The 25767-nt window shown below is 47.5% G+C and overlaps 2 protein-coding genes across 8 annotated transcripts in view; both read right to left on the bottom strand.

Annotated features, from left to right (window-relative positions):
• The window catches only part of RILPL1 (Rab interacting lysosomal protein like 1), a 49486-nt gene extending 26318 nt beyond the window's left edge, over positions 1-23168 (bottom strand). For 3 of the 7 annotated variants that reach the window (XM_053588753.1, XM_053588750.1, XM_053588752.1), the window contains exons 1-4: positions 22616-23168; positions 15047-15197; positions 4341-4459; positions 3443-3670 (exon numbers count right to left, since the gene is read on the bottom strand). In XM_053588753.1, the coding sequence (XP_053444728.1) occupies positions 3443-3670; positions 4341-4459; positions 15047-15197; positions 22616-22924 (807 nt within the window). In that variant the 5' untranslated portion in view covers positions 22925-23168. The remainder of the gene's footprint in view (positions 1-3442; positions 3671-4340; positions 4460-15046; positions 15198-22615) is intronic. The other 4 variants (XM_053588747.1, XM_053588751.1, XM_053588749.1 and 1 more) reach the window with 2 other exon arrangements.
• LOC128584003 (translation initiation factor IF-2-like) lies at positions 23036-24320 on the bottom strand. The gene is made up of 2 exons (XM_053588761.1): positions 23823-24320; positions 23036-23730 (listed from the first exon to the last, which is right to left on the bottom strand). Exons 1-2 carry the CDS (start codon positions 23995-23997, stop codon positions 23036-23038), a joined length of 870 nt encoding a protein of 289 aa, XP_053444736.1. The 5' UTR covers positions 23998-24320.
• Between the last annotated feature and the right edge of the window lie 1447 nt (positions 24321-25767).

Here is a 25767-nt window from a genome sequence, read left to right as displayed (position 1 = left end):
TTTGTAGGGAATGTCAGAACAGGTAAATCCACAGCGGGAAAATGCAGACTGGTGGTATCTAGGGGCTGGGGGAGGGGAGTGACTGCTAATGGGTAGGGGTTTCTTTGTGAGTGATAGAAATGTTCTAGGTGGTGGTGATGAGTACATAATTTAGTGAATATACTAAAAACCACTGAACTGTATACTTTAAATGGCTGAATTGTACAGCGTATGAATTATATCTTAATAAGATGTTATAAAAATAGAGAACCTTGTCTATTGAAGATGACACAAATGATAGAGACACAGCTCAGATGGGATCTGGGGCAATGATGAACAGATTCCTTTCTAGCTCTGGATCCCTCCTTAGCTCTCATCTTCCGCCACTGAGTCCTGCCCTGGACGAACCCCTCCACCCCAGCCGCCTGCTACACATTCTCCAGTCAGCCTCACTGTGTCCCCCTTCCAGGAATGGCCTGTCTTCTTTCCACCCTGGACAGCCTTCCCCTCAGTCAAGTCACGGTCATTCCCTTCATTCATAAGATAAGGAAACTGACCACCAAAGAGGTGGACGGGCCCTGGTCACACTGTAGCCAGTGAGGCCACCACAACCTGCAGTTCCCCTAGGTGACTGACAAGCATCTGAACTCCATACAGCTCTGAGGGAGAGAAACAAAGCTGTCCTGAATTTGGGAACAGATACCACAAAGCAGCTCACGGGTTTGTCATTACTGCAACCTGACTTTTCTCTCCATTCCTTCCCTGCCACCTTGGCTGCCAGAAAGGGAAGCTGAAACCAACAGGGAGTCAGGCCAAGATGTGAAATGTCCCTGTCCTCATTGCTAAAGAGATCTGGAACAGGGCTGGAAGTCTTGTGGCTGGGTTGATGTCCACAAGACCCAGGATTGGACCAGGCCCCACCTGGCCAGGAGGAGATAAGCCTGAGCACTCACAGGACCTGAGGGGCTGGGAGGTACACCCTCAAGAGAATGCATGACTACCTTAAGCTTGGCCTAGTGACTCTGCTGTTGACACTGGACTCCTCTCCTCCATCCTATTGCCATATTAAAAAAAAATTTTATCGGCCAGGTGCAATGGCTCATGCCTATAATCCCAGCCCTCTGGCAGGCGGAGGAAAGTGGACTGCTTGAGCTTAGGAGTTCAAGATCAGCCATAGTAAAAGCGAGACTCTGTCTCTAAAAATAGCCAGGCATTGTGGCAGGCACCTATAGTCCCATCTACTTGGGAGGTTGAGGCAACAGGATCGCTTGAGTTCAAGAGTTTGAGGTTGCAGTAAGCTACCATGCCACAGCACTCTACCCAGGGTAACTGAAAAAAAATTATTTTATTTTTTTAAAGATAGGGTTTCATTATATTGCTCAGGCTGTTCTCAAACTCCTGGCCTCAAGAAGTCCTCTTGCCTTGGCCTCCCAAAGTGCTGGGATTACAGGCAAGAACCTGTAACACATAAGAAAGCAAAGCAAAGATAAGGTCTGAATCAAATTCCAGACACCTGGAATTTGGGCACCTGGAATCAGCTATACCTACAGCCATCCCTAACTGGAAGCTTTTAGTTACGAAGCCAATAAATTCCTTTTTTCCTCTCCGTAAGCCATTTTAATTTAGGTTTATATCACTTTTAGCCAAAAGCAGGCCCTAACCTCTTTTAAAACTTCTCTCCCTTACCTTCTTCATGGGCACTCCAGGTTTCCTACAGAAAATCTAGAAATGACTAGCCTGAATTTATAGGATATTTAACGAGTGCTGGGGCTTGGACTCATCTGACCGAGAACTTGTCTCCCTTATCTCCCCTACCTGTAAACCAGGTTACTAGCACAGTATCTGCAAACCTTAATCAGTTAATTCATATTTGTTGTAAGAAAAAGTAAGTCCTGAGCATTCCCCAACAGTTCAATGTACTTTTTTGAAACAGCAGGGCCAGTTTCCACATTTCTAGCTATCAAAGTCTTAGCATTAACATTAGATCCAACTTAAGGAATAGCTCCTCCAGGAAGCTCACAACACCACTGCCATCAGGATTAACTGCCTCAGCTTCTGTGCTCCTGGAACACACCGGGGGCACATTTTGAGGAGACATCTCTGGTGCCCACCTCACAGCCCTAGGCCTTCCTGAATTTTACCTGCTACAGCAGACAGTTCCATCATGCAGACAGTTATGTTCACACTGTTATGCAACCATCACTATCTAATAAAGAACATTTCCATCACCCTCAAAGAAACTCCATACCCATCAGCAGTTACCCTCTTATTCATCCTTTCCACTGCCCCTTCAACCAATAATCTACTTTCTGTCTCTGTAAATTTTCCTCTTTTAGACATTTCATATAAATGGAATCATACACGATGTGGCCTTTGGTGACTGGCTTATTTGACTTAGCAAAGTATTTTTAAGGATCACCCATGTTGTGGCACAAATCAGTGTTCCGTTCCTCTTTATGGCTGAATAACATCCCGCTGTATGGCTACACCACATTTTGTTTATCCATTCTTCAATTCATGGACATGTGGATTGTTTCCACCTTTTGGATATTATGAATAGTGTTGCTATACTCATTGACATAAACATTTTTGTTTAAATACTTATCTTTAATTCTTTTGGGTATATGCCCAGGAATAGAATTGCTGGGTCATATGGTAGTATGTGATAATTGACTCATGTCTAGATCACTGATTTTCAACTGGTGTGCCATGGCACACTGGTGTGCTATGAGAGGATCTTAGGTATGCCACAAAATTTTTAAAGATTATTAAATTATTTTCAGAAGAAGTTCAAAGCACAGTATGTTCTTTTTTTACTCTTGTTTTTGATCAACATAAATTTAAATGTGCCACAGAAGTTTAACTATAAGCCAGGCGTTGTGGCGGGCGCCTGTAGTCCCAGCTGCTCGGGAGGCTGAGGCAAGAGAATCACGTAAGCCCAAGAGCAGAGGTTGCTGTGAGCCGTGTGACGCCACGGCACTCTACCCGAGGGCGGTACAGTGAGACTCTGTCTCTACAAAAAAAAAAAAAAGAAGTTTAACTATAGGTTCAAGTGTGCTATAAGATAAAAAAGGTTGAAAAACACTGGCCTAGACTAATGCATCTCCAATTCTAAACCATAAGCTCCATACATACAGGGACAGGTCTGTATTTTGCTACCATATTATATCCTCTGTGCTTGCCACACAGTCAACAGTCATTTGAATGAATGAATGAATGAATGAATGAATTGGAGATGCCTAGTAACCATTCACTAAGTGGAACACCCTGAGCCAGAATGCTGAGAGTCTGGGGGTTCTGGGTCCAGTTTTGCCTGTATCCAGCTGTGTGTCTTCAGGCCAGGAGCTTGTTCTCTCTCCCATTTTCCTAAGTATATTGGGGCACACAGAGAAAACCTGCCTGCTTCAAGCCAGCCCACAGGCTCACCCGTCCATTCCACCTCAACACCCACCTTCCTACTCACCTGTGGCTCTTCCTCCCCATTCTGGCTGAGCTCGCCCTGGCCCTGCAGCCTCTCTCGCAGCTTTCCAAGCTCTGCTCGCAGGCTGCCCATCTCCTGTTCCTTGGTCTGCAGATCTGCTTCCAGCTCCACCTTCTGTTCAATCAAAGCCTTCCCTTGGGCCTCCACCACTGTGACTCGGTGCCGAAGGTCATGATTGATCTTCATTAGCCGTGTCTGTTGCTGCTGCAGCTAGAGACAGAGAGACTATTGTGTGAGGCTGCCACCTGCAGTGGCTCAGGTTGTACACTGCACAAGGGCAAACCATCTATAGGTGTGTCATTCATACTCTGGATGTCTTTGTTTGAAATTTCATCTTCTCACAACTATTGATACCAGAGATGGGCAATTTGTCTATTTACTAGGATAATTTTATGGGAGATGGAAGATAAGTGTCTTTTTAGAATAAATGTAGTATGACAATTTCCCACCAGATGGAGGTAACATGCCTTGAGAAAGGGGCAGCTTTTTCCAATTTAGGCAAAGACAATATATGGGTTCCTGGAGCAGCTTTGACACTGCTAAGTCTGCTCAGGGGGCCATGGTGAGAGGGAGTGGCTGGAGGAAGCCTTGGGGTCACAGCAAAGGCTGATGGGGCCTCAGGACCACCCCAAAATGGGGAAGAATCTCAGTCACTGGCAAGTATCAAATTCCTTCCTGCTCTTCCTAGGAACACTTCACTGAGCGTCCTCCCTGGCTATGTTTCAAGTTTGGGCCACCAAGCCATGGGAAGGATCCCCCATGTCATGGAATCCAAAGAATGAGACCTGGGGGAGAAGGAACCTCCTGAGAGGAGGATCCAGTTTCTGGCTGGTACCTACTGACCAGAAAGGTAGATGCAGGTTAAGGGCTCATCACTTACAGCCTCGACATCCTCATTTTTCAGACCAAGCTCCCTGTCCTTGGCGCGGATCTCGTCACGCTGCTTGTCCACCACTTCCTTCAGCTTCTTCATCACCTGCCGCTCCCGTTCTGACATGCCTGGGGTGAGGCAGGCGAGACGCATAGGTAAATCTCCCATCCACTGAAATCACCCTTCAGCTTTCCACTGAGAATGAAACTAAAGTTTTAGTAGCTCCTCAAACACTCTCCACTGCTCCCTTCACCCACTCCAGGTCTTGCTATCAGTCCTTGGTCCCTCCAAGCTCACTCCCACCTCAAGGCCTCTGCTAAGAATTCCCTCTTTGCACTTCTCATCTCTCATGGATAGATCTCCTCATTTTTCAGGTTCAAATATTACCTACTCACAGGGGCCTTCCCTCCCCTGACCATCCTAGAGAAGCTCCCACCTCACACTGATGATGTCTTATATTCACGGCACTCTTTATGGTTAAGTGTCTTTACATTCTTTTATTTTTTTAGAGACAAAGTCTCACTTTGTTGCCCTCGGTAGAGTGCCGTGGCATCGCAGCTCACAGCAACCTACAGCAGCTCTTGGGCTTAAGCAATTCTCTTGTCTCAGCCTCCCAACTAGCTGGGACTACAGGCACCCACCACAACGCCTGGCTGTTTTTTGGTTGCAGTTTGGCTGGGGCCAGGTTTGAACCTGCCACTCTCAGTATATGGGGCTGGCACCCTACTTCCTGAGCCACAGGCACAGCCCCGTGTTTCTACATTCTTGTATCTAACTAAAGATGATCCTAGGAGACCTGGTGAGGAGGCTCATGCCTGTAATCCTAGCACTCTAGGAAGCCAAGGCATGAGGATGCCTTGAGCTCAGGAATTTGAGACCAGCTTGAGGAAGAGTGAGACCCCATCTCTACTAAAAATAGAAAAATTAGCCAAGTGTGGTGGTGAGTGCCTATCCTCCCAGCTACTTGGGAGGCTGAGACAGAAGGATTGCTGGAACCCAAAAGTTTGAGGTTGCTATGAGCTAGGCTGATCCACTAAACTCTAGCCTGGGGCAACAGAGTGAGACTCTGTTCAAAAAAAAAAAAAAAAGAAGGAAAAGATAAGAAAATCAAAAAAGGCTGAGGGTGTTTCCTCTCAGCACTAGCACTATTTATCTTGCCTTTAGACAGCAGATGTGAGGACAACAGGCCCCCAGAGCCAAGGCCTGGCATGTGGGGTGTGGAGGCTCCTCTCTGAGGAAAACTGAGAAGGGCCTTAGAACCCCACAGTAGTCCAGATGCAGAGCAGGACCTGAGCAGGCTCCTTAGTGCTGAGAGGAACTGCTTTGCCAATGGTCTCTGGGTTCAAGTGATCCTCTTGCCTCAGCCTCCCAGATAGCTGGGACTATAGGCACCCACTACCACACCTGGCTAATTTTGCTATTTTTAGTAGGGATGGGGTCTCACTCTTACTCAGGCTGGTGTCAAGGCTAGTGCAGAGTTGGCTGATCTCCCTTTGGAGGTTTTCAGAAAGTGGTTCTCCCTCCAGATGTCAGGTCCCCCTCCCTTGGGTACACCACCGGCAGGCACCTCCCTCTAGCTGGCCAAGAGGCTGAGGAAGCTCCTATAAGAAATTCCAGGGCCACTGGGGGGTCTGGGCTGGTCCCCTCTCTTCTGCCAAAACCCCAAGGCTGTTGCTGTAGAGCAATGGCTGGGCCTTGGTTCATGCTAATGTCCCCCAGACAGGTGTTCTCCAGGCACAAGTGTGTGTGTGTGTGTGTGTGTGTAATATATGTGTGAATGTGTGTGCGTGTGTGTGCATGCATTGGAGCTCAAATCACATGTAGGCAGAGTCTGTGCAAAAGCCACTAATGTTCCTCCCCTACTGGCTCTCTGAACACCTGTCCTGTAACCGGCTCTGAGCAGGTGGTGTCATGGGCCCAGGTCATTCAATCCTCAGTGGGGACAGATTACACGCCTGGACAGATCAGGTGGGAAGAAAAGCAGCTGGAGAAAGGAAGCCTGAACCTGTAGCCATGGGGTCACCAGTCTGAGCTGCAAGCACAGGGCATCTGAAGCAGACTTCCAGCCTCCCATCCTGGCTTGGCCCTTCAGTTTCTCACATGCAAGTAAGGATTATTTGGAGACCTGCCCAGGGTGTTCTTCAGAGGCCACGTGGTTAATCTGTGGGAAGTGCTCACAACAGGCCTGGCAGACTCTAAGGGTCAGCTGTCCTCTTATCCTAACTCAGACCAGCCCTCCCTGCTTCCCAGGTTGCTCCTATGAGAAAGTACAAGAGTGCTTTAAAGAATTAAAAGAAGGTGAAGTGTTCTTAAGAGATACTGTTCAAAGATGGAAGAGTTCTGAACAATCATTTAGACATCCAGCAATTCTAGATCCTGGGATCTAGACCTTAAGAGACACTCTTGGCAAGGGCACTGTGGAGAAGCACATCCCAGGGCAGCCACAGAAGCCATGTGTCCAGCAGCAGAAAAACTGGCAATGACCTAAACTTCTGCCAGCGAGGAAATAGTTAAATTGTCAAGGACCATTTAGTAGACTGAGATGGCTGTTAAGTGAAAATGGCAAGAGAGGCCAGCACTGTGAGTCCCACCTGTAATCCTAGCACTTTGGGAGAACGATATGGGAGGACTGCTTGAGCTCAGGAGTTTGAGACCAGCCTGAGCAAGAGTGAGACCCCATCTCTACTAAAAATAGAAAAAATGGGCTGAGTACAGTGGCTTACGCCTGTAATCCTAGCACTCTGGGAGGCTAAGGTGGGTGGACTGCTTGAGATCAGGAGATAGAGCAAGACCTTGTCTCTGAAAAATAGAGATGCCTGTAGTCCTAGCTACTTGAGAGGCTGAGGCAAGAGGATCACTTGAGCCCAAGAGTGTGAAGTTGCTGTGAGCTGTGATTCCACAGCACTCTAGCCTGGGCAACAGAGTGAGACCCTGTCTCAGAAAATAAATAAATAAATAAATAAATGCAAGTAACAAAGTTCTTAGCATCACTGTTCACAATAGCTAAAAGGCGGAATCAACCCAAATGTCCATTGATAACAACTGGATAAATAAAATGTGGTCTGTCCATCCAATGGAGTATTATTCAGCCATAAAAAGGAATGAAACACTGACACATGCTAAAGGCAGATGAACCTCAAAAACACTATGCTGAGGGAAAGAAGCCAGACCTAGGCCAAGCATGGTGGCTCACACTTGTGATCCTAGCACTCTGGAAGGCAAGGCAGGAGGCTCGCCTGAGCTCATGAGTACAAGACCAGCCTGAGCAAAAAGGAGATCCCATCTCTACTAAACATAGAAGGGGTGCATCTGTAGTCCCAGGTACCCAGGAGGCTGAGGCAGGAGGATCACTGGAACGGAGGAGTTTGAAGTAATGTGAGCTATGATGATATCACTGTACTCCAGTCTGGGCAACAGAGCAAGATGCCTCCTCCACCACCACCCCCCAAAAAAGTTAAGATGGGTGGTGCCTGTGGCTCAGTGGGCAGGGCGCCGGCCCCATATACCGAGGGTGGCAGGTTCAAACCTGGCCCCAGCCAAACTACAACAACAAAAAATAGCCGGGCATTGTGGCGGATGCCTATAGTCCCAACTACTCGGGAGGCTGAGGCAAGGGACACACCTAAGCCCAGGAGTTGGAGGTTGCTGTGAGTTGTGTGACGACACGGCACTCTACCAAGGGCAATAAAGTGAAACTCTGTCTCTACAAAAGAAAAAAAAAAGTTAAGATGATAACTATATATACACATATATCTCACTAGATTTCAAAGAGTGAATATGACCTTAAAAAACTTAATATAAAGGCTGGGCGCAGTGGCTGATGCCTGTGATCCTAGCACTCTGGGAGGCCGAGGCAGGTAGATTGCCTGAGCTCACGGGTTCGAGACCAGCCTGAGCCAGAGAAAGACCTCACCGCTAAAAAAAAAAACAACTTAATATGGGAAAAATAATGCAAAATACCCTGTTGATAATTTTTATTTTGATTACATGTTGCAAAGATGCTTACTATTTTGGATCTACTAGGTTAAGTAAAAAATATTATAGAAATTACTTTCCTGTGCTTCTTCCTACTTTTTCTAACGTACCAACTAGAAATAGAAACATCACCATTACGTCTATCACTATTGCACAGTGCTGTTCTGTGTTACCCTTCAGAGAATGACAATGTGGTCAGTTCCTCCCCTGTGACTAAGTTGTTCCTCCAGAGACCAAGGTTGTTTTTCCAGACCCTTGAGCATATCTTGCACCCCATCTCCCAGTCTGATGGCGTAGACTCCTGTGATTCATTCCTGCATGTGCTAACAAGTAGTTTCTCTATGTTGCCCTCCAACTGACAAGATGAATCTCCAAAAACAGGGGACAGGGAAGTTTTTCAATTGGGAGACCAGGGGATGAAATATAGGAAACGGCCAACGTGCCTCTAAGCAGTGTTCAAGGTCAACTGCTAAGAAAGCTACACTGTTTCATGCAGGGCTGGCTCCTCTCAGCACCCACTTCATGCTGATGCACAGGAATCAAGTGACTGTCCCCGTGTCCTCAGTCTACCCCTAAGCCTCCACCCAGCACGTTCTCAGTGTGGCACCTGCGACACAGTCCCAACTTCACAGGCTCCACCTTCTCCCAGGGACCCTGTCTGCCCAGTGACTGCTCCTCTAGCAGGTGGAAGAAATGTCCTTGTGTTCCCATGGTTTCTCATGCAAAATAAAAATAACCATGAAAGGCACGCCAGGCATGTGCCCGGTTCTCTACTCAGGAGAGGGCTGCTGCCAAGTGGCCTCCCAAGCTAACCCTTTTGGGAGCTGGACCCACGCTAGATACTGTTTAAGTTCATCTTCAGTCACACGTATGTGGGGGCTGCTTCCTGACAAACTTGGCAGGGAGTTGGAAGCCATGGAAGAAGAGCAAAGCTCCCCCATGGGGAGGATGCTATGAGCACCACAGACAAGTGATACGCCAAGCAAGCAGCTCAGAGCAGGTCAGTGGCCTGCAGGTCCCCAAGGCCTTTGGGCCCTTAGTGGGACAAGCAGGGGAATTCCCAGGTCACCCTGCAGTCTCTGGGTACCCTGCAGAAATGCCCAAAGCTCAACATAGTTTCCATGATTTTTTTTTTTTTTTTTTTTTGAGACAGAGTCTCACTATGCCGCCCTGGGTAGTGTGCCATGGCGTCACAGCTCACAGCAACTTCACACTCTTGGGCTTAAGCGATTCTCTTGCCTCAGCCTCCCAAGTAGCTGGGACTACAGGTGTCCGCCCAGCTATTTTCTTGTTGCAATTGTCATTGTTGTTTAGCTGGCCCGGGCCGGGTTCGAATCTGCCACCCTCGGTGTATGTGGCTGGCTCCGTAACCACTGTGCTACGGGCACCAAGCCAGTTTCCATGATTCTACACAGCAATTCCACTCCTAGGTATACATCCCCCCAAACTGAAAACATATGTCCACAAAAACTCAGGCACAAATGCTCACAGCAGCACTATCCACCACAGCCAAAAGTTGGGAACAACCCATTAAGTCCATCAGCAGATGGTGGATAAACAGAATACGGCCTATCTACAGAAGGGAATATAATTCAGGCTTAGAAAGGAAGGAAGTACTGATCCATGTGACAATGTCTATGGACCTTGAAAATGTTACAAAAAGTAAAAAAAGCCAGACACAAAAGATCACATAGTGTAGGATTCTATTTATGTAGAATGTCCATAGAACAGGCAAATCCACAGAGACAGAAAGTAGATTAGTGAGTTCTTACATCGTAGGGTGAAGAGGGCATGATGTTTCTTTCTGAGGTGATGAAAATGTTCTAAAATTGTGCTGATGGGTGCACAACTCTGAATAGACTAAAAACCACCGAACCATACAATTTTCTTTTTTTTTTTAAGACACAGTCTCGCTCTGCCACCCAAGCTAGAGTGTAGTGGTATAATCATGACTCACAGCAACCTCACCTCCTGGGCTTAAATAACCCTCCTGCCTCAGCCTCCATAGTAGCTGGGACTACAGGTGAGGGACCCCCTTACAGGATAATTTTTCTTATTTTTCTTATTTTTCATAGAGATGGGGTCTTGCTATGTTGCCCACGGTAGATGAATTGTACATTTTAAATGGTGAATTGTAATGTATGTGAATAATATCTCAATAAAGCTGTCACAAAACAAATGATGGCAAATGTTTACCAAGTGCTTACCATATGTGCTAAAGATTTTACCATATAGTAACTCTTTTAATCCTCATAATAATATCCACATTTTACAGATGATAAAGCTGATTTACAGAAAAGTGAATAATTTCACCAAGGCTGGGGTCTAGTTCCACTGAGATTTGGACCCTAGCAGTCAGGCCAAGTTAACACTTGAAACGCATGTTGTTCTGCCCCTTGGTTCTTCCAAAAAGAGAGGGACAGATTTGTTCTGATATAGAAACAAGATATATTAAATAAAAAGAAAATTAAGGTGCACTAAGTCTAAGGGCTTTTTTCTTTTCCTTTTTTGTTTTTGTTTTTTTGAGGCAGAGTCTCACTCTGTCACCCTGGGTAGAGTTCTGTGGCGTCCTCAAACTCTTGGCTTACAGCAACCTCAAACTCTGGGGTTGAAGCTATCTTCTTGCCTCAGCCTCCCAAATAGCTGGGACTATAGAGGCTGCCACAGGACCTAGTTGGTTTTTCTATTGTTAGTAGAGATAGGGTCACGCTCTTGGTCAGACTGGTCTTGAACTCCTGAGCTCAGGCAATCCACCCCCCTGGACCTTTCAGTCTGCTAGGATTACAGGTGTGAGCCACCATGCCCGGCTGTACAGGTTACCATTAAACCAACATACCAATGTTGATTTTTTGGTTTTGATGAATGAACACAGTAATGTAAGGTGTTAATATTATTAAGGAGGTATGGGCTAGGGACTATACTGAAACTCTGTACTATCTTTGCAACTTTTTTCTTTTTTTTGAGACAAAAGTCTCATTTTGTCACCCTCGGTAGAGTACCATGGCATCATAGCTCACAGCAACCTCAAGCTCTTGGGCTCAAGCAATTCTCTTACCTCAGTCTCCCAAGTAGCTAGGACTACAAGCACGACCCACAGCACCTGGCTATTTTTAGAGACCAGGTCTCGCTCTGGTTCAGGCTGATCTTAAACCTGGGATCTCAGGCAATCCACCCACCTCGGCCTCCTAAGTGCTGGGATTATAGGCATGAGCCACTGTACCCAGCCCTCTGTCCATTTTTTAAATTATTAAAGTATACAATTCAGTGGGTTTTATTTTTTATTTTTTTGAGACAGAGTCTTACTTTGTTGCCCTCAGTAGAGTGCCATAGTGTCAGAGTTGATAGCAACTTCAAGCTCTTGGGCTCAAGTGATTCTCTTGCCTCAGCCTCCCAAGTAACTAGGACTACAGGCACCCGCCACAAAGCCCGGCTATATTTAGAGACAAGGTCTTGCTCTGGCTCAGGCTGGTCTTGAACCTGTGAGCTCAGGCAATCCACCCACATCAATCTCCCAGAGTGCTAGGATTACAGGCATGAGCCACTGTGTCTGGCCTAGTGGGTTTTAATATATTCACAAAGTTGTGCGACCATATCCACAATCTAATTCCAGAATATTTTCTTGGGAAAAGAAACTTAAACCCGTTAGCGATCATTCACTTCCCAGCCCCTGGTTACCACCAGTATACTTTTTGTCTTCATAAATCTGTCCATTCTAGACATACTTCTGTCCACTTTTTCAAAACATACTTTGACGCTAAATTTTTTATGTTTTTTTTTTTTTTTTTTTAGACAGAATCTCATTCTGTCGTTCTTGGTAAAATGCTGTGGTATCATAGTTCATAGCAACCTCAAACTCTTGGGCTCAAGTGATCCTTTTGCCTCGTTTTTTTTTCGTTTTTAGTAAAGATGGGGCCTCACTTTTGCTCAGGTTGGTCTTGAACTTGTAAGCTCAAGCAATCCACCCTTTTTGGTTTCCCACAGAGTGCTAGAATTACAGGTGTGAGCCACTGCACCAGGTCTTTTCAGGCTAAATTATTAGGGACATGCAACTTGAAAATTGTATTTTCCTAGAGAATCGAATTTTTTATCATTATGAAGAAGTAACCCTCTATTAATGGTATTATTTTAAGTCTATTCTTCTTACATTTATATAGCTACACAACCTGACCTACCTTTTTCCAGCCTTTACTTTCAACCTTTATAATAGATATCTCTTATGAACATGTAGTTGGACTTTTAAAATCCAGTCTGACGGGCGGCGCCTGTGGCTCAGTCGGTAAGGTGCCGGCCCCATATACCGAGGGTGGCAGGTTCAAACCCGGCCCCAGCTGAACTGCAATAAAAAAAATAGCTGGGCGTTGTGGCAGGCGCCTGTAGCTACTCGGGAGGCTGAGGCAAGAGAATCGCTTAAGCCCAGGAGTTGGAGGTTGCTGTGAGCGTGTGATGCCACGGCACTCTACCAAGGGCCATAAAGTGAGACTCTGTCTCTACAAAAAAAAAAAAAAAAAAAAAAAATTCCAGCCTGACCACCTTTATCTTTAATTAGAACATTTAGTTTATTTACATTTAATGTAACTTCTGATATAAATGACTTAAACCTCTCATCTTATAATATACCTCTTGGCCTAGGCATAGTGGCTCACACCTGTAATCCTAGTACTCTGGAAGGATGAGGTGGGTAGATTGCTTGAGCTCAGGAGTTCGAGACCAGCCTAACCAACAGTGAGACCCCATTTCTACTAAAAATGAAAACTTAAGTTTGATGTCCATAGCTCAGTGACTAGAGCACTGGCCACATACACCAGGGCTGGTGGGTTCCAACCTGGCCCTGCTAAAAACAATGACCACTACATTAAAAAAAAAAAAATTGCCAGGCATTGTGGCGGGCACCTGTAGTCCCAGCTACTTGGGAGGCTGAGGCAACAGAATTGCTTAAGCCCAAGACTTTGAGGTTGCTATGAGCTGTGACACCACAGCACTCTACTGAGGGCAACACAGTGAGACTCGGTCTCAAAATAATAAATAAAAATAAAATAAAAATGAAAAATTAGCCAACTATTGTGGTGGGCACCTGTAGTCCAGCTACTCAGGATGCTGAGGCAAGAGATCTCTTGAGCCCAAGAGTTTGAAGTTGCTGTGAGCTGTGATGATGTTACAGCACACTACCCAAGGTGACAGACTGAGACTGTCTCAAAATTACATGTACACACACACACATATATATACATATACATACACATGCACACATATATTTCTTTTTTTTTATTATTATTATTTTTTTATTAAACCATAGCTGTGTACATTAGTATGATCATGGGGCACCATACACTTGGTTCATATATCGTTTGACACATTTTCATCACATTAGTTAACATAGCTTTTGTAGCATTTTCTTAGTTATTTTGCTAAGACATATATTTCTTATTTGTGTTTCCTATTTGTTATACTTGCTCTGTTTGTTTTCACTTATTTCCTTCTGTCATTTGAGGGACTAAGTATACTACTACACCACATTCTTCCACCCCTTACCCTTGAGTAATGGAGACAGGAGATCTAGGCCCTAGCATACGTCTCCCTGCCTCCAGGGAGTCTAAAATGGCAAACATAGGGCAGGCACTCTATTAGTGATAAATGAGACAAAAGGGACTGAAGGAATGTAACAGCGGCCCTCTGAAATCATAAGCTCTTGGGCAGTGGAATACTACAGTGGCCCAATCCGTGGGGCTGGGTGTGATTCCCATCTCCTCCCCAGCCTTTACCAGGCTGACTCTACTAGCCCTAGGTCAAGGGGTCCCAGAGAGATTTACACCTTCCTTCGGGGGGCTGATTTCAGGAGATCTGATTTCTAATCCTGACTTTGCCACTCAGTTGCTGTATGACCTTGGAAAAATCACTCTCCTTCTCTTAGCCTAAGTTTTTCTCATATGTTCAGTAAGAAGGTTGGACCAGATGAAATAGCTGGCAATAATAATCGCTAGGACTTGCTGATTGTTTTCTATGTACTAGGCACAAGTCTAAGTAAGTAGTCTATACTTATTAATTCATTTAATCCTTACAACAGCCTTAGGGGGAGGTCTGGCTATTTCCTCCATTTTTATTGTTTTTTAACTCCCACCCCTTTTGTTTTGAGACAGAGTCTCACTTTGTTGCCCTCAATAGAGTGCTGTAGCCGTCTTAGCTCACAGCAACCTCAAACTCCTGGGCTCAAGCCATTCTCTTGCTTGAGCTTCCCAAGTAGCTGGGACTACAGGCACCTGCCACAACGCCTGGCTATTTTTTAGAGACGGGTTCTCATACTTGATCAGGCTGGTCTTGAAACTGTGAGCTCAGGCAATCCACCCACCTCAGCCTACTAGAGTGCTGGGATTATAGGTGTGAGCCACCGTGCCCGGCCAATTTCCGCCATTTTTATATACACACTTCAAGTGACTTGATCGAAGTCACACAGCAGGTAAATGTTGGGGTCAAGATTCAAACAGAATCCTCTGCATGAGAAGAGCATATTTGATGTGTCTAATGTGTATTCCTAGGCTGAGAAGGGAGCCCAATAAATAGAGGGGAATCCCTAACAAGGTGTTGAATGATCCTCTGTGTCATCATCTGTAAATCAACACAGGGCTATGGTGTAAATCAACATGACAACAGGAGTCAAAGGCTTTGGAAATCAGAAAGTATAATAGAGACGTTCAGGGCACATGCTGAAGATGATGACTGACTACATGGGCGACACACTCTCTTACCTTCATGCTTCTGGAACTCCTCCTCAGAGAAGCTGACATCTTTGTGGGAGAGGTTGGTCATGAGCTGCTTGTTCTCCTCCTGCAGCTGCGCGATCTGGGAAAGGAGGTCCTGCGCCTCCCCTCGCCACACGTCCTCCACCAGCTCCAGCTCCTGCCAAGTCCAGGGGATGGGACAGCATCATGGCCTGTCCTGCCCAGTATCCTCACCCACCCCAGCCCTCAGCTGCTGGGGCTTTGGGCTGTCCCTGTCCCCATGAGAACCAAGCATTGGGAAGGCGGGTTGACAAGGCCACCACTAGCCCCATACAGCACCTCTGCAAGAAAGAGAAGGTGCCCTTCCTCAGGGCAGAGGCCTGCACTTATGCTATTAGGATTGGCCTGGTTAGAACTGTGCCAAGGATGACCACAAAGCTGGTACTGCTGTTGTTACAGAAGACGGAGCATGGCTCCCAGACTACAGTAGCCCTAACATTCCCAACTACCCCTGCTTGGGACAATCAGGACACACCTTACTCTAAGGGAGAAAGAGGTTTCAGAGGTCCTAGGGATGTCCAGGCTGATGGGGCCACCTTGCCCCAGAGTTCTCAGCTATCTGATACAGGTGTCACTCACTCACTTACCCACTCTGAACCTCAGTTTCCTTCATTCAGGGAACCAAAACATAAGGCTCACAAAGTGGATGTTAGGATAAGTAAGGTCAGTCTCTTTAAATTACTTTCTGGATGCTACAATCAAAGAAACGGATGCTAACAAGTGCTGGCATGAATGAAGAAATTGGAATTTTCCTACACTACTGATAGGGAAATAAAATTGTACATCTATTTTGGAAAAGTCTGCTTGTTCCTCAAAATGTTAAACAAAGTTTACATAGGACCCAGCAATTCCACTACTAAGATTGGCCCAAGAGAAATGAAAACATACATACACACAAATATATATGCATGTGAATGTTTGCTTCAGCATTATTAACAGCTAAAAGGTGGAAACAATGCAACTGTCCATCAACTGAAGAGTGGGCAAATAAAATGTGGTATATCCATACAATGGAATAATATTGAGCCATAAAAAGGAATGAGATTCTAAAACAGTGGTTCTCAACCTTCCTAATACCGCAGCCCTTTAATACAGTTCCTTGGAGTCGCGACCCACAGGTTGAGAACCGCTGTTCTAATACATGCTACAACATAGAGAAACTGTGAAAACGTGCCACGAAAAGAAGGCAGGCTGGATGCAGTGTCTCATGCCTGTAATCCCAGCATTTTAGGAGGCTAAGGTGGAAGGATTGCTTAAGGCCAGGAATTAAAGACCAGCCTGAGCAAGAGCAAGACCTCCTCTCTACAAAAAAACAGAAAAATTAGCAGGTGTGGAGGTGGGCTCCAATAGTACCAGCTACTCGGGAGGCTGAGGCAGGAGGATCACTTGAGCTCAGGAGTTTGAGGTTGCAGTGAGCTGTGATGACGCCATTGCAATTGAGCTAGGATGACAGAGTGAGACCCTGTCTCAAAAAAGAAAAAAAAAAGAAGCTAGCCACAAATTGTATAACCCCATTTATACAGAGAATAGATTAAAGGTTATCTAGAGTGGGAGCAGAGGGGAAGTGAGGATTGACTGTTAAAGGATGTGAATTTTCAGAGTAATGAGTAAGTTCTAACATTGACTGTGGTGATGGTTGCACAACTCTGTGAATATACTAAAAACCACTGATGTGTATACTTGAAGTGGATTTATTATACAGTATCTACATTATAATCAATAAAGCTGTTACCTAAAAGAAAAAGTATCCTGTGAAACTGCACACTAGTTCACAAAGCATTACTGCTGTCACTCGGATAAAATAGTGGTTTAAGGCACAGACACTGGAGCCTGTTGATCCAAGCTTAAATCCTGTTTCTACAGCTGACTAGCTGACCTTGGGCAAGTTATTCAACCTTTGAGTGCTCCAGAAATGAGAAAAACAGCATATTACCTGCCTCCGAGGGCTGTTGTGAGGATTAAGTGGTCACTACATGTAAAGCGCCTAAAATATGCCTGGTACTCAGGAAGTGCTAAAGACATGTATACTAATCCTTGTTCCTCCTACAATCCATCCCAAGCCTGCCAGGTGGCCGGACACTCAGCTTTGCCTCTGTCCCTCTTCTAAGTAAGTTCTTAGATCCCACCTCCTTTGCCAGGAAGCCTTCAACACTGGGGAAATGAGGAGTAATAACCAAGTATTCTGAAAGCTTCTGGCTCAAGGTCAGCAGGGGAGGTGAAGGGCAGGGGGCAGGAGATAGTAAAAGATGGAACAGGTATAGCTGTTCCTCTTTGTTCCCCCCAGCACAGGCTGAGCACACAGAGGACCCACAGAATATCAGTCTAGGGAAAATGGCGGGGGGCAGGCCTAACCACAGCACCCGACGACATCCACGTCCCAACCCCTGGAACCTGAGCATACGCTGCCTTACATGGCAAAAGGGACTTTGCAGATGTCACCAAGTTAAGGCTCTTGCGATGGGGAGATCCTGGATGATCCAGGTGGGTCTATGTAATCACAGAGCCTTTATAAGATTGAGGCAGGAGGGTCAGTGTTAGAGACAACGTGGCTCTAATCTTGAGAGACAGATGTAAAGATGCTACACTGCTGGTTTGAAGGTGGAGGAAGGGAACAGTGTCTAGAAGCTGGAGAAAGCAAAGAAATGAATTCTCCTCTAGAGCCTTCCAAAGCAATGGCATCTTCTTTTAACCCAGCAAAACCCATTTATGACTTCTGACTTCTAGAACTTTATCCAGTATTATTCATCTTGATAATATCCATATGCCTCCACAATACTTCATTACACTATATCCACATGTATTCATAATAAGCCAGCCCGGAAGTTCACACCTGTAATCCCAGCACTTTGGGAGGTCCAAGCAGGAGGATCACTTAAGGCCAGGAGTTTGAGACCAGCCGGGGCAACACAAAGAGATATCATCTCTATGAAAAATAAAAATTAGCCGGGCATGGTGGTGCACACTTGTAGTCCCTGCTACTCTGGAGGCTGAGGCAAGAGGATCGCTTGGGCCCAGTTCACAGCTGCAGTGAGCTGTGATCACACCATTGCACTCCGGCACAGAGTACCCTGTCTCTAAAAAAATATGCAAGTAGGGTGGCGCCTGTGGCTCAACGGGTAGGGCGCCGGTCCCATATGCCGGAGGTGGCGGGTTCAAACCCAGCCCCGGCCAAAAAAAAAAAAAAAATATGCAAGTAAATAATAAAGCATATGTATCCATAATATTGTATTATCCCATGTGATAACACAATAATACGTTTCTGCTGTCTTGAGACACTAAGTTTGTAGCAATTAGTTATAGCACCACAGGAGATGAACACAACCTGTAACCCTCAGTTGTTTTTTTTTTTTCTTGCTCTTCTCTCAGTGAAGTCAAATCAATGTTGGGAGATGATTCTTGCCTTTGACCTGACCACAGAGAATTCAATACTGCCCCTGTATCAACTAAAAAGGCTCTCCAAGGAAGTCATCTCCTTCACCTTCTCTCAGCACCGATGCTCCTCAAATTCCTACAAGGCTCAGTGCCTCCCTGACCTCATCTCCCTTCCTTCTCCCTCCCTCACTTACTCTGCTCCAGCCACACCGACCTCCTTTGTGTTCCTTTTGTTTTTAGACAAGGCCTCACTGTCACCCTGGCTAAAGTGTATTGTCTTGACTCCCTGTAACCTCAAAGTCCTGGGCTTAAGCAAGCCTCCTGCCTCAGCCTCCCAAGTAGCTAGGACTAAGGCTTGGCTAAGTTTTCTATGTTTTATAGACAGGGGGTATCACTCTTGCTTAGGCTGGTCTTGAACTCCTGACCTCAAGCAATCCTCCCAACTGAGCCTCCCAGAGTGCTACGATTACAGGTGTGAGCCACAGCACCTGACCTTCTTTGTGTTCCTGAAACACACCAAGCACCCTCCTGTCTCAGGATCTTTGCATGTGCCATGCTTTCTGCTTACCATGCCTCCCCCCATTCCCAGATCTCAGATCCAATGTCACCTCCAAAAGGAGGCCTTCCTGACTGCCCTATCTATGAGACCACCTCCCTAGCCAGTCTCTTTCATGTCTACCTATGTTATTTTCTCCATGGCACTTACCAAATGCTCATTGTTTTTCTTTTTTTGAGATAGAGTCTCACTCCATTGCCCAGGTTAGAGTGCCGTGGCACCAGCTTAGCTCACAGCAACCTTAAATTCCTGGTCTCAAGTGATTCTCCTGTCTCAGCCTCCCAAGTAGCTAGGACTACTGGTGACTGCCACCACTCTTGGCTAATTTTTCTATTTTCAGTAGAGATGGGGTCTCACTCTTGCTCAGGCTGGTCTCAAACTCCTGACCTCAAGTGATCCTCCCAGAAGGGTAGGATTACACGTTTCAGCCACTGTACTTGGCTTTACAAGCCTTTTCTTTTTTTTTAATCTATCTCCTCATGGGCCAGGCACAGTGGCTCATGCCTATAATCCTAGCACTCTAGGAGGCTGAGGCAGGTGGATTGCCTGAGCTCACAGGTTTGAAACCAGCCTAAGCAAGAGTGAGACTTCATCTCTAAAATGGCCAGGCATTGCGGAGGGTGCCTATAGTTCCAGCTACTTGGGAGGGTGAGGGAAGAGAATCACTTAAGCCCAAGAGTTTGAGGTTGCTACGAGCTATGTCGCTATAGCACTCTACCAAGGGCAACAAAGTTAGACTCTGTCTCAAAAAAAAAAACAACCAAAAACTGTCTTCTCACAACTCCATCCCATAGAGTTGTCAGTAACCACATTTAGCTGGTGAGCACCTGAAACATGGCTGGTCTGAGTGGAGACGTGGTAGAGAGTAAAGATGCACCAGATTTTGAAGATGTGGCAGGAAAAAAAAGAATGCAAAGTATCTCACTGGTAATTCTTTGCTGATTGTGTGTTGAAATGAAAATATTTTGTATAGTCTAGATTCTATAAGATAGTATTAATCTCACCTATTTCTTTTTATCACCATGGCCAACCACATTCTATTTCTATGGGATAGCACTACACTAAAAGGTCAGACTGGTGAGGGCCAAAACCTCATCTGTCATGGTCACTGCTGTCTCCCTAGTGCTCAGAACCCTGCCTGGCACCTCGGAGGTAGTTAATAAATATGTCTGCTAAGTGAGTGAATGGACAATACAGGCTGCTCATATTGTATACAGTTGTATTAGCCCAGCACTGTTTTCTTTCTTTTTTTTTTTTTGCAGTTTTGGCTGGGGCCAGGCTTGAACCCACCACCCCTGGTATATGGGGCCGGTGCCCTACTCCTTGAGCCACAGGTGCCGCTCCCCAGCACTGCTTTCTAAAATCTGTTATCCGTCTGGTGCTGGATAAGAATGAGGTTTTGCTTTTCTCTGTATAGCTGGTGTCACCAGGGATGGCACTATGGCCCGTCAATAGGGCTGCAGATTGAGTAATGAGATAGAAAAGGATACATCTCTGGCCTGAGATTAAATGATGAGTAGGAGCGATTGTGTGGGTGTCTGCTGGGAGGTGTAGGTGGGAGAGAGGGTGTGAGCCTTATTTGTTGAAAGAGAGAGGGAGGTAGGGTGGGTAAACAGGACAAGACCAAGGACATGCTAAGAAGATTTTTGTGGAAATAGCACCTTGAAGAGCCTTTGAGCTGCAGGAAAGACAAAAAAAAAAAATCAGATGAGTCCCTTTTCATTCCTAAGAATGCAAAGTAAATGGCCCTGGGGCTGGTGGAGGGATAAGGAAGATTTTATCCCCAGATTTATGAACAGTCTTTGGTGACATTTGCAAACAAGCCTGAGCCCTGAGCATGTGGGTGTTTACTTCCCAGCTGATGATTCCAGATGCAACAAGTGCATCTAGCTGAGAATTCCATCTGGCTTCAGGCCTAGTGGATTCTGGTAGCTTAAGGAGGTGTCTTCCACCACCACCCACTTTAGGCCATGGCAGAACTAAAGTCGGAGGGTGGGGGTGAGACACAGGTGCCAGGACTACTGTGTGACCTGAGTGAAGCCCCTTAGTCCTTGTTAATAAGATGCAGTTGCATGAGAGGATTCCAAACTTGGAATCCCTTCTCTCCTTGACCCTCTAGGAGAGAGGGAGGCCTGTGGGGTAGGAGTACGGATGTACCAATAGCAGCCTGTAGGCACCTCAGTTACAAGTCTCCCTGGGCCTAAAAATAATAGTTAACACTTGCAAAGCTCTTGCTGTAGGCAGGCTCTGTCCTAAGCACTTGATATGTATTAACTCCTTTAATCCTCATCACAATTCTGCAAGGTGCATACTATTATTACTCCATTTTACAGCTCAGGAAACTGAGGCACAGAAGAGCCTATGTGATTTGCCCAAGATCACATAGCCCACAAGTGGTGAGGTTTGAGCTGTTTAGCTCCAAAGTCCCTGCTCTTAGGAATCTTTAACTACCATAATGAAGCATATTCAAGCTCCCACTGTGACCTTGGAAATGCTGCAAGACTCCCTGGGAGCTTGGGTTTCCTTCCTGACCCCAGGGCATAAGGACCTAACTGAGCAAACACATTGAAACCTGGCAGTGGCGCTGTTAACCACTCACAGATCTGCCCTCAGGATAAAGGGGCAGACCCCACTTTGGCCATCTTCCCTGAAAACACACAGTGAGCCAGAGATCCACTCAGGAACCCTGATCTCTCCAGGAAAGGTGTTTCCTCCCATTCTCAGTCTGAAGAGTCTGCCAGGAGCATCCCTGGGCTGAGGTTAGGGCAGGAAACCACACGTCTCCCACTTCCTTTTCCCCAGGAACTTTGTCTGGACTCCCCGCCCAGGGGGAGGCCCTGATTCAGACAGATTCCTGTCTCCAGGTCAGTCTTAAAGCTTAGTCTTAAAGCTACTTCAAACCATCCCCTTCTCCCAATTCAAACAGGCTAGGGAGGAGACACTGGAGCTGGAACCCTCTCACTACTAACCTGGGACTCTTCCCTCAGTTTCCTCATCGGTACATTAAAGGTAATTCCTACGTCACAGAGTTCTGTGAGGATTCAGGATAACATCACGGCAGGGAAAGCAGCTCTGGGCTCAGGTTAATAAACTAGGGGAATCCTGGGAACAAAGTAGCAAATATGAACCCAGATACTGGGCTCAATATAAGCTCACTGGCTGGATGTCATATTGCCCTTGCTCTGGGGGGCTCTGAGGTAACGGTGAAGATGAGGGGCTGGTGTCATATCTTCTTGGGTCGCACTGAAGGGCAGGGGACTCATTTTTGGAAAAGAAAGCACTTAACTTATATCATCCCATTTCATTCTTATATGATGATCTCCATTTGACAGGTGAGGAAATAAGAGTACAGAGAGGTTAAGTAATTTTCCCAATGTCACACAGCTATTAGGTGGTAAAGATGGGATTGGAACTCAGGTCTGTCTCCAGAGAACTGCTCTGAATCTCCTGGGTGGTATATGCTAGGGGCCTCCCTCCCTCACCCAGTCCAGTCTCTTGTTTAGTTCCTGTATACACATATGTGCGCACCCACAATGGCCCAAAGCTGAAGGACCCTTGGTTCCCAGCGGCCCCATTGCCTGGATGGGCAGACTGAGGCTGCTGCCCACCTTCTGATGCTTGCGCTCCTTCTCGATGCGGTCCATCCTCTCAAGGCGCAGACGGTCCAGCTCCAGGCGTAGCTCGTCCAGCTCGGGCGCGACGTGGTGGCGGCTGACCAGCACCTCTAGAATCTCCAGGACACGCACGACCTTGGGCATAAGGCGCGCGATGGACTCGCAACCGTGCTGGTCGATGACCCGCTCGAACTCGTGGCCCACGAGCGATGCGATGTCGTACACGTCCATGACGGTCAGTTCCGCCACGTTCTTCTCCAGCGCCGACTCGGCCGCCAGCGCCGACCCCCGTTCCTCCTCCATGGCGGTCCTCCCGGCCTCTCTCGAACCCCGCAAACTAGTGCAACTCCCAAACTTGCCACTGTCGAGGGCAGCGCCGGGCCGGGCCCACCCTGGCGCCACCAGCGGCCGCGCTCAGCCTGCCCGCGGGCGAGGGCGCACCGCGGCAGCCGGCGTCGGCATGGGCGGAGGCGGCGAACCGGAGCTGGAGGTCAGGGCGCCGGGCCGCGGGTTTGGGCGCCGGGCTCCGGCCCGAGCCTTTTCCCGAGTAGGGGGAGGGGGGAGGGGAAGGAGGAGGAGGAGGAGGAGGCGAGGAAGGCGCGCGTGCGCAGGCCCGCGGCGCCTCCCAAGTTGGGAATTTGAGTTGGGCGCAATGGAGGCGCGGGGTCTAGCCAGAGAGGGGGTCCCCGCTGCCCGCGGAAGCAGTTCTCCGCGAGGGGTGCCCCCGTGCCGGTGCCTGGGAGGAAGGACAGCTTGCGGCTCCTCCGGGAAACTTTGGCGACGGCGGTGAGGCCGGGTGGCCGGCTCCCCCCGCAGGGATGCCGAGCGCCCCACCCCGATTCCGGCCTGGCAAGGGGCGCATCCGTCTTCCGCCGCCCGGGGGCGCCCTGGGGTCCCCAACCCACCGCCTCGGCAGCGGCTCCTCCCACCCCCAACTCGGGACCCCCGGGATGCGCGGCCCTCTCCCGCCAGCCGCTGATCCTCCTTCTGCTGGTCCTGACTCCTCCTCCCCCGCCCGCCGGGGAGGGGTCGTGGCGAGCCGGGAGGGGAGGCGGGTAAGAGACACTTGTCTCGCTGGACAATTCGCGGCTTCCCGGAGCTGCCCCTGCCTTGGAAAGGGACGGAGGGGGCATGGGTGGACTCCGAGATGGGGCTTATCCTGGGATCAAAGAGGGGACCCCCGCCCGCTGACCAGGCGGACCTGGTGGCGCCGGGCTCTTCACTCTTGGAGAGGCGCCAGGCGAGGGGCAGATGGGTCGAGGGGTTGGTTCTCTGTCCCTAAAGTCGCCGCGTACGCGGCCGGCCGAGCCAAGTCCATTAGCGGCTCCTTGTGACATAAACAGCAGTTCACAGGGAAGCGAGGCCGGCATTTGCATCGTAGCACCACCAATATACTTACCCCAAGCTCTCTATTCTTTCTGGACTGGCTAAATCCACTTGTGCATCGGATCCGGTCCCACGCCCAGGAGAGCCTTCCCTGAACCCACAAGCCCAGTGCGCCTTCCTGTTCCTCACGCAGGAGTCAGGGACCCTCCTCTGCAAACCCCATCAAAATTGCTCTTAGCATCCTGAGTTTTCACCGTGTGGTCAAACATGCCTCCACCATCGGTTAGCTCCCTGAAGGCAGAAAGAAATCTGAAGGCCCTAGCAGCCAAAAGCACACCCTAACCTTACACATATTGATTAAAATTCAAAAAAATTCAAAAGTCTAAAATGTATTATTTGCTTTACATTAAAAAAAAAAATGCGGGGCGGCGCCTGTGGCTCAAAGGGGTAGAGCGCCGGTCCCATATGCTGAAGGTGGCGAGTTCAAACCCAGCCCTGGCCAAAAAAAAAAAAAAAATGCGTAAGCCAGCCACATGCACCGAGGCTGGCAGGTTCCAGCCCAGCCCAGGCCAGTAAGGAACAATGACAACTACAAAAAAAAAAAAAAAAAAGCCGGGCCCTGTGGCAGGCACCTGTAGTCCCAGCGACTTGGGAGGCTGAGGCAGGAGAATCACTTAAGCCCAAGAATTAGAGGTTGCCATGAGCTGTGACAGCACAGCACTCTAGACGTAGTGAGACTGTCTCAAAAAAAAAATTATTAATTTAACCCTTACTCCACAAGTTCCCAAAGAGTGGCCTAAGGACTGCTGAGAGTCTCCAGTAGCCAGAGTGTCTCTGCAAGGTTGTCACTTTCTGTAGCTCTCTCCCTCCCAATGTGTGGCTGTGTTCTTCATATACTTGATATGTATCAGGAGAGACTGAATGCAGAGGCAGATTTGAGGACCCAGCTCTCTTCTGATTAGCTAGGCATTAGAGACTTGCAAAACCATGAAACAGTGCTTGTTTATTTTGGAGCATAGAGCTATCTTTATTAAAAAATACTGCTGGGAGGGGCGACGCCTGTGGCTCAAAGGAGTAGGGCGCCGGCCCCATATGCTGGAGGTGGCGGGTTCAAACTTAGCCCCGGCCAAAAACTGCAAAAAAAAAAAAATACTGCTGGGTATGGTGGCTCACACCTGTAATCAAGCACTCTGGGAGGCTGAGGCTAGAAGATCGCTTGAGCTCAGGAGTTCAAGACCAGCCTGAGCAAGAGCGAGACCCCATGGCTATTAAAAATAGAAAAACTAGGGCGGCACCTGTGGCTCAAGGAGTAGGGTGCCGGTCCCATATGCCGGAGGTGGCAGGTTCAAACCTAGCCCCGGCCAAAAACCAAAAAAAAAAAATAGAAAAACTAGCTGAGTATTGTGGTGGGTTCCAGCTATTCAGGAGGCTGAGGCAAGTAGATTGCTTGAACCCAGAAGTTTGAGGTTGCTGTGAGCTATGATGGCACAGCACTCTCCCCAAGGTGATGGAGTAAGACTCTGTCTCAAAAAAGAAAAGAAAAAAAGCATAAATTTATTTTCTCACTATTATGGAGGCCAGAAGTCCAAAATCAAAGTGTCAGAAGGGCACATTCTCTCCAGAGGCTCTAGGGAAGGTTCCTTCCCAGTCTCTTCCAGCTTCTGGGAACTCTAGGTGTTGCATGGCTGTGGCTACATCATTCCAATATCTGCCTGTTTCCACATGACCTTTCCTGTGTGTGTGTCTGTTTTCTCTGCATCTATTTATTTTTAAGACAGAGATCTTGGGGCGGTGCCTGTGGCTCAAGGAGTAGGGCACTG

This window comes from Nycticebus coucang, chromosome 4, assembly GCF_027406575.1.
Source record: "Nycticebus coucang isolate mNycCou1 chromosome 4, mNycCou1.pri, whole genome shotgun sequence".
NCBI classification, from domain to species: Eukaryota; Metazoa; Chordata; class Mammalia; order Primates; family Lorisidae; genus Nycticebus; species Nycticebus coucang.
Note: the sequence above shows the minus strand (reverse complement) of the source record. Positions and strands in the feature narration are given on the sequence as shown.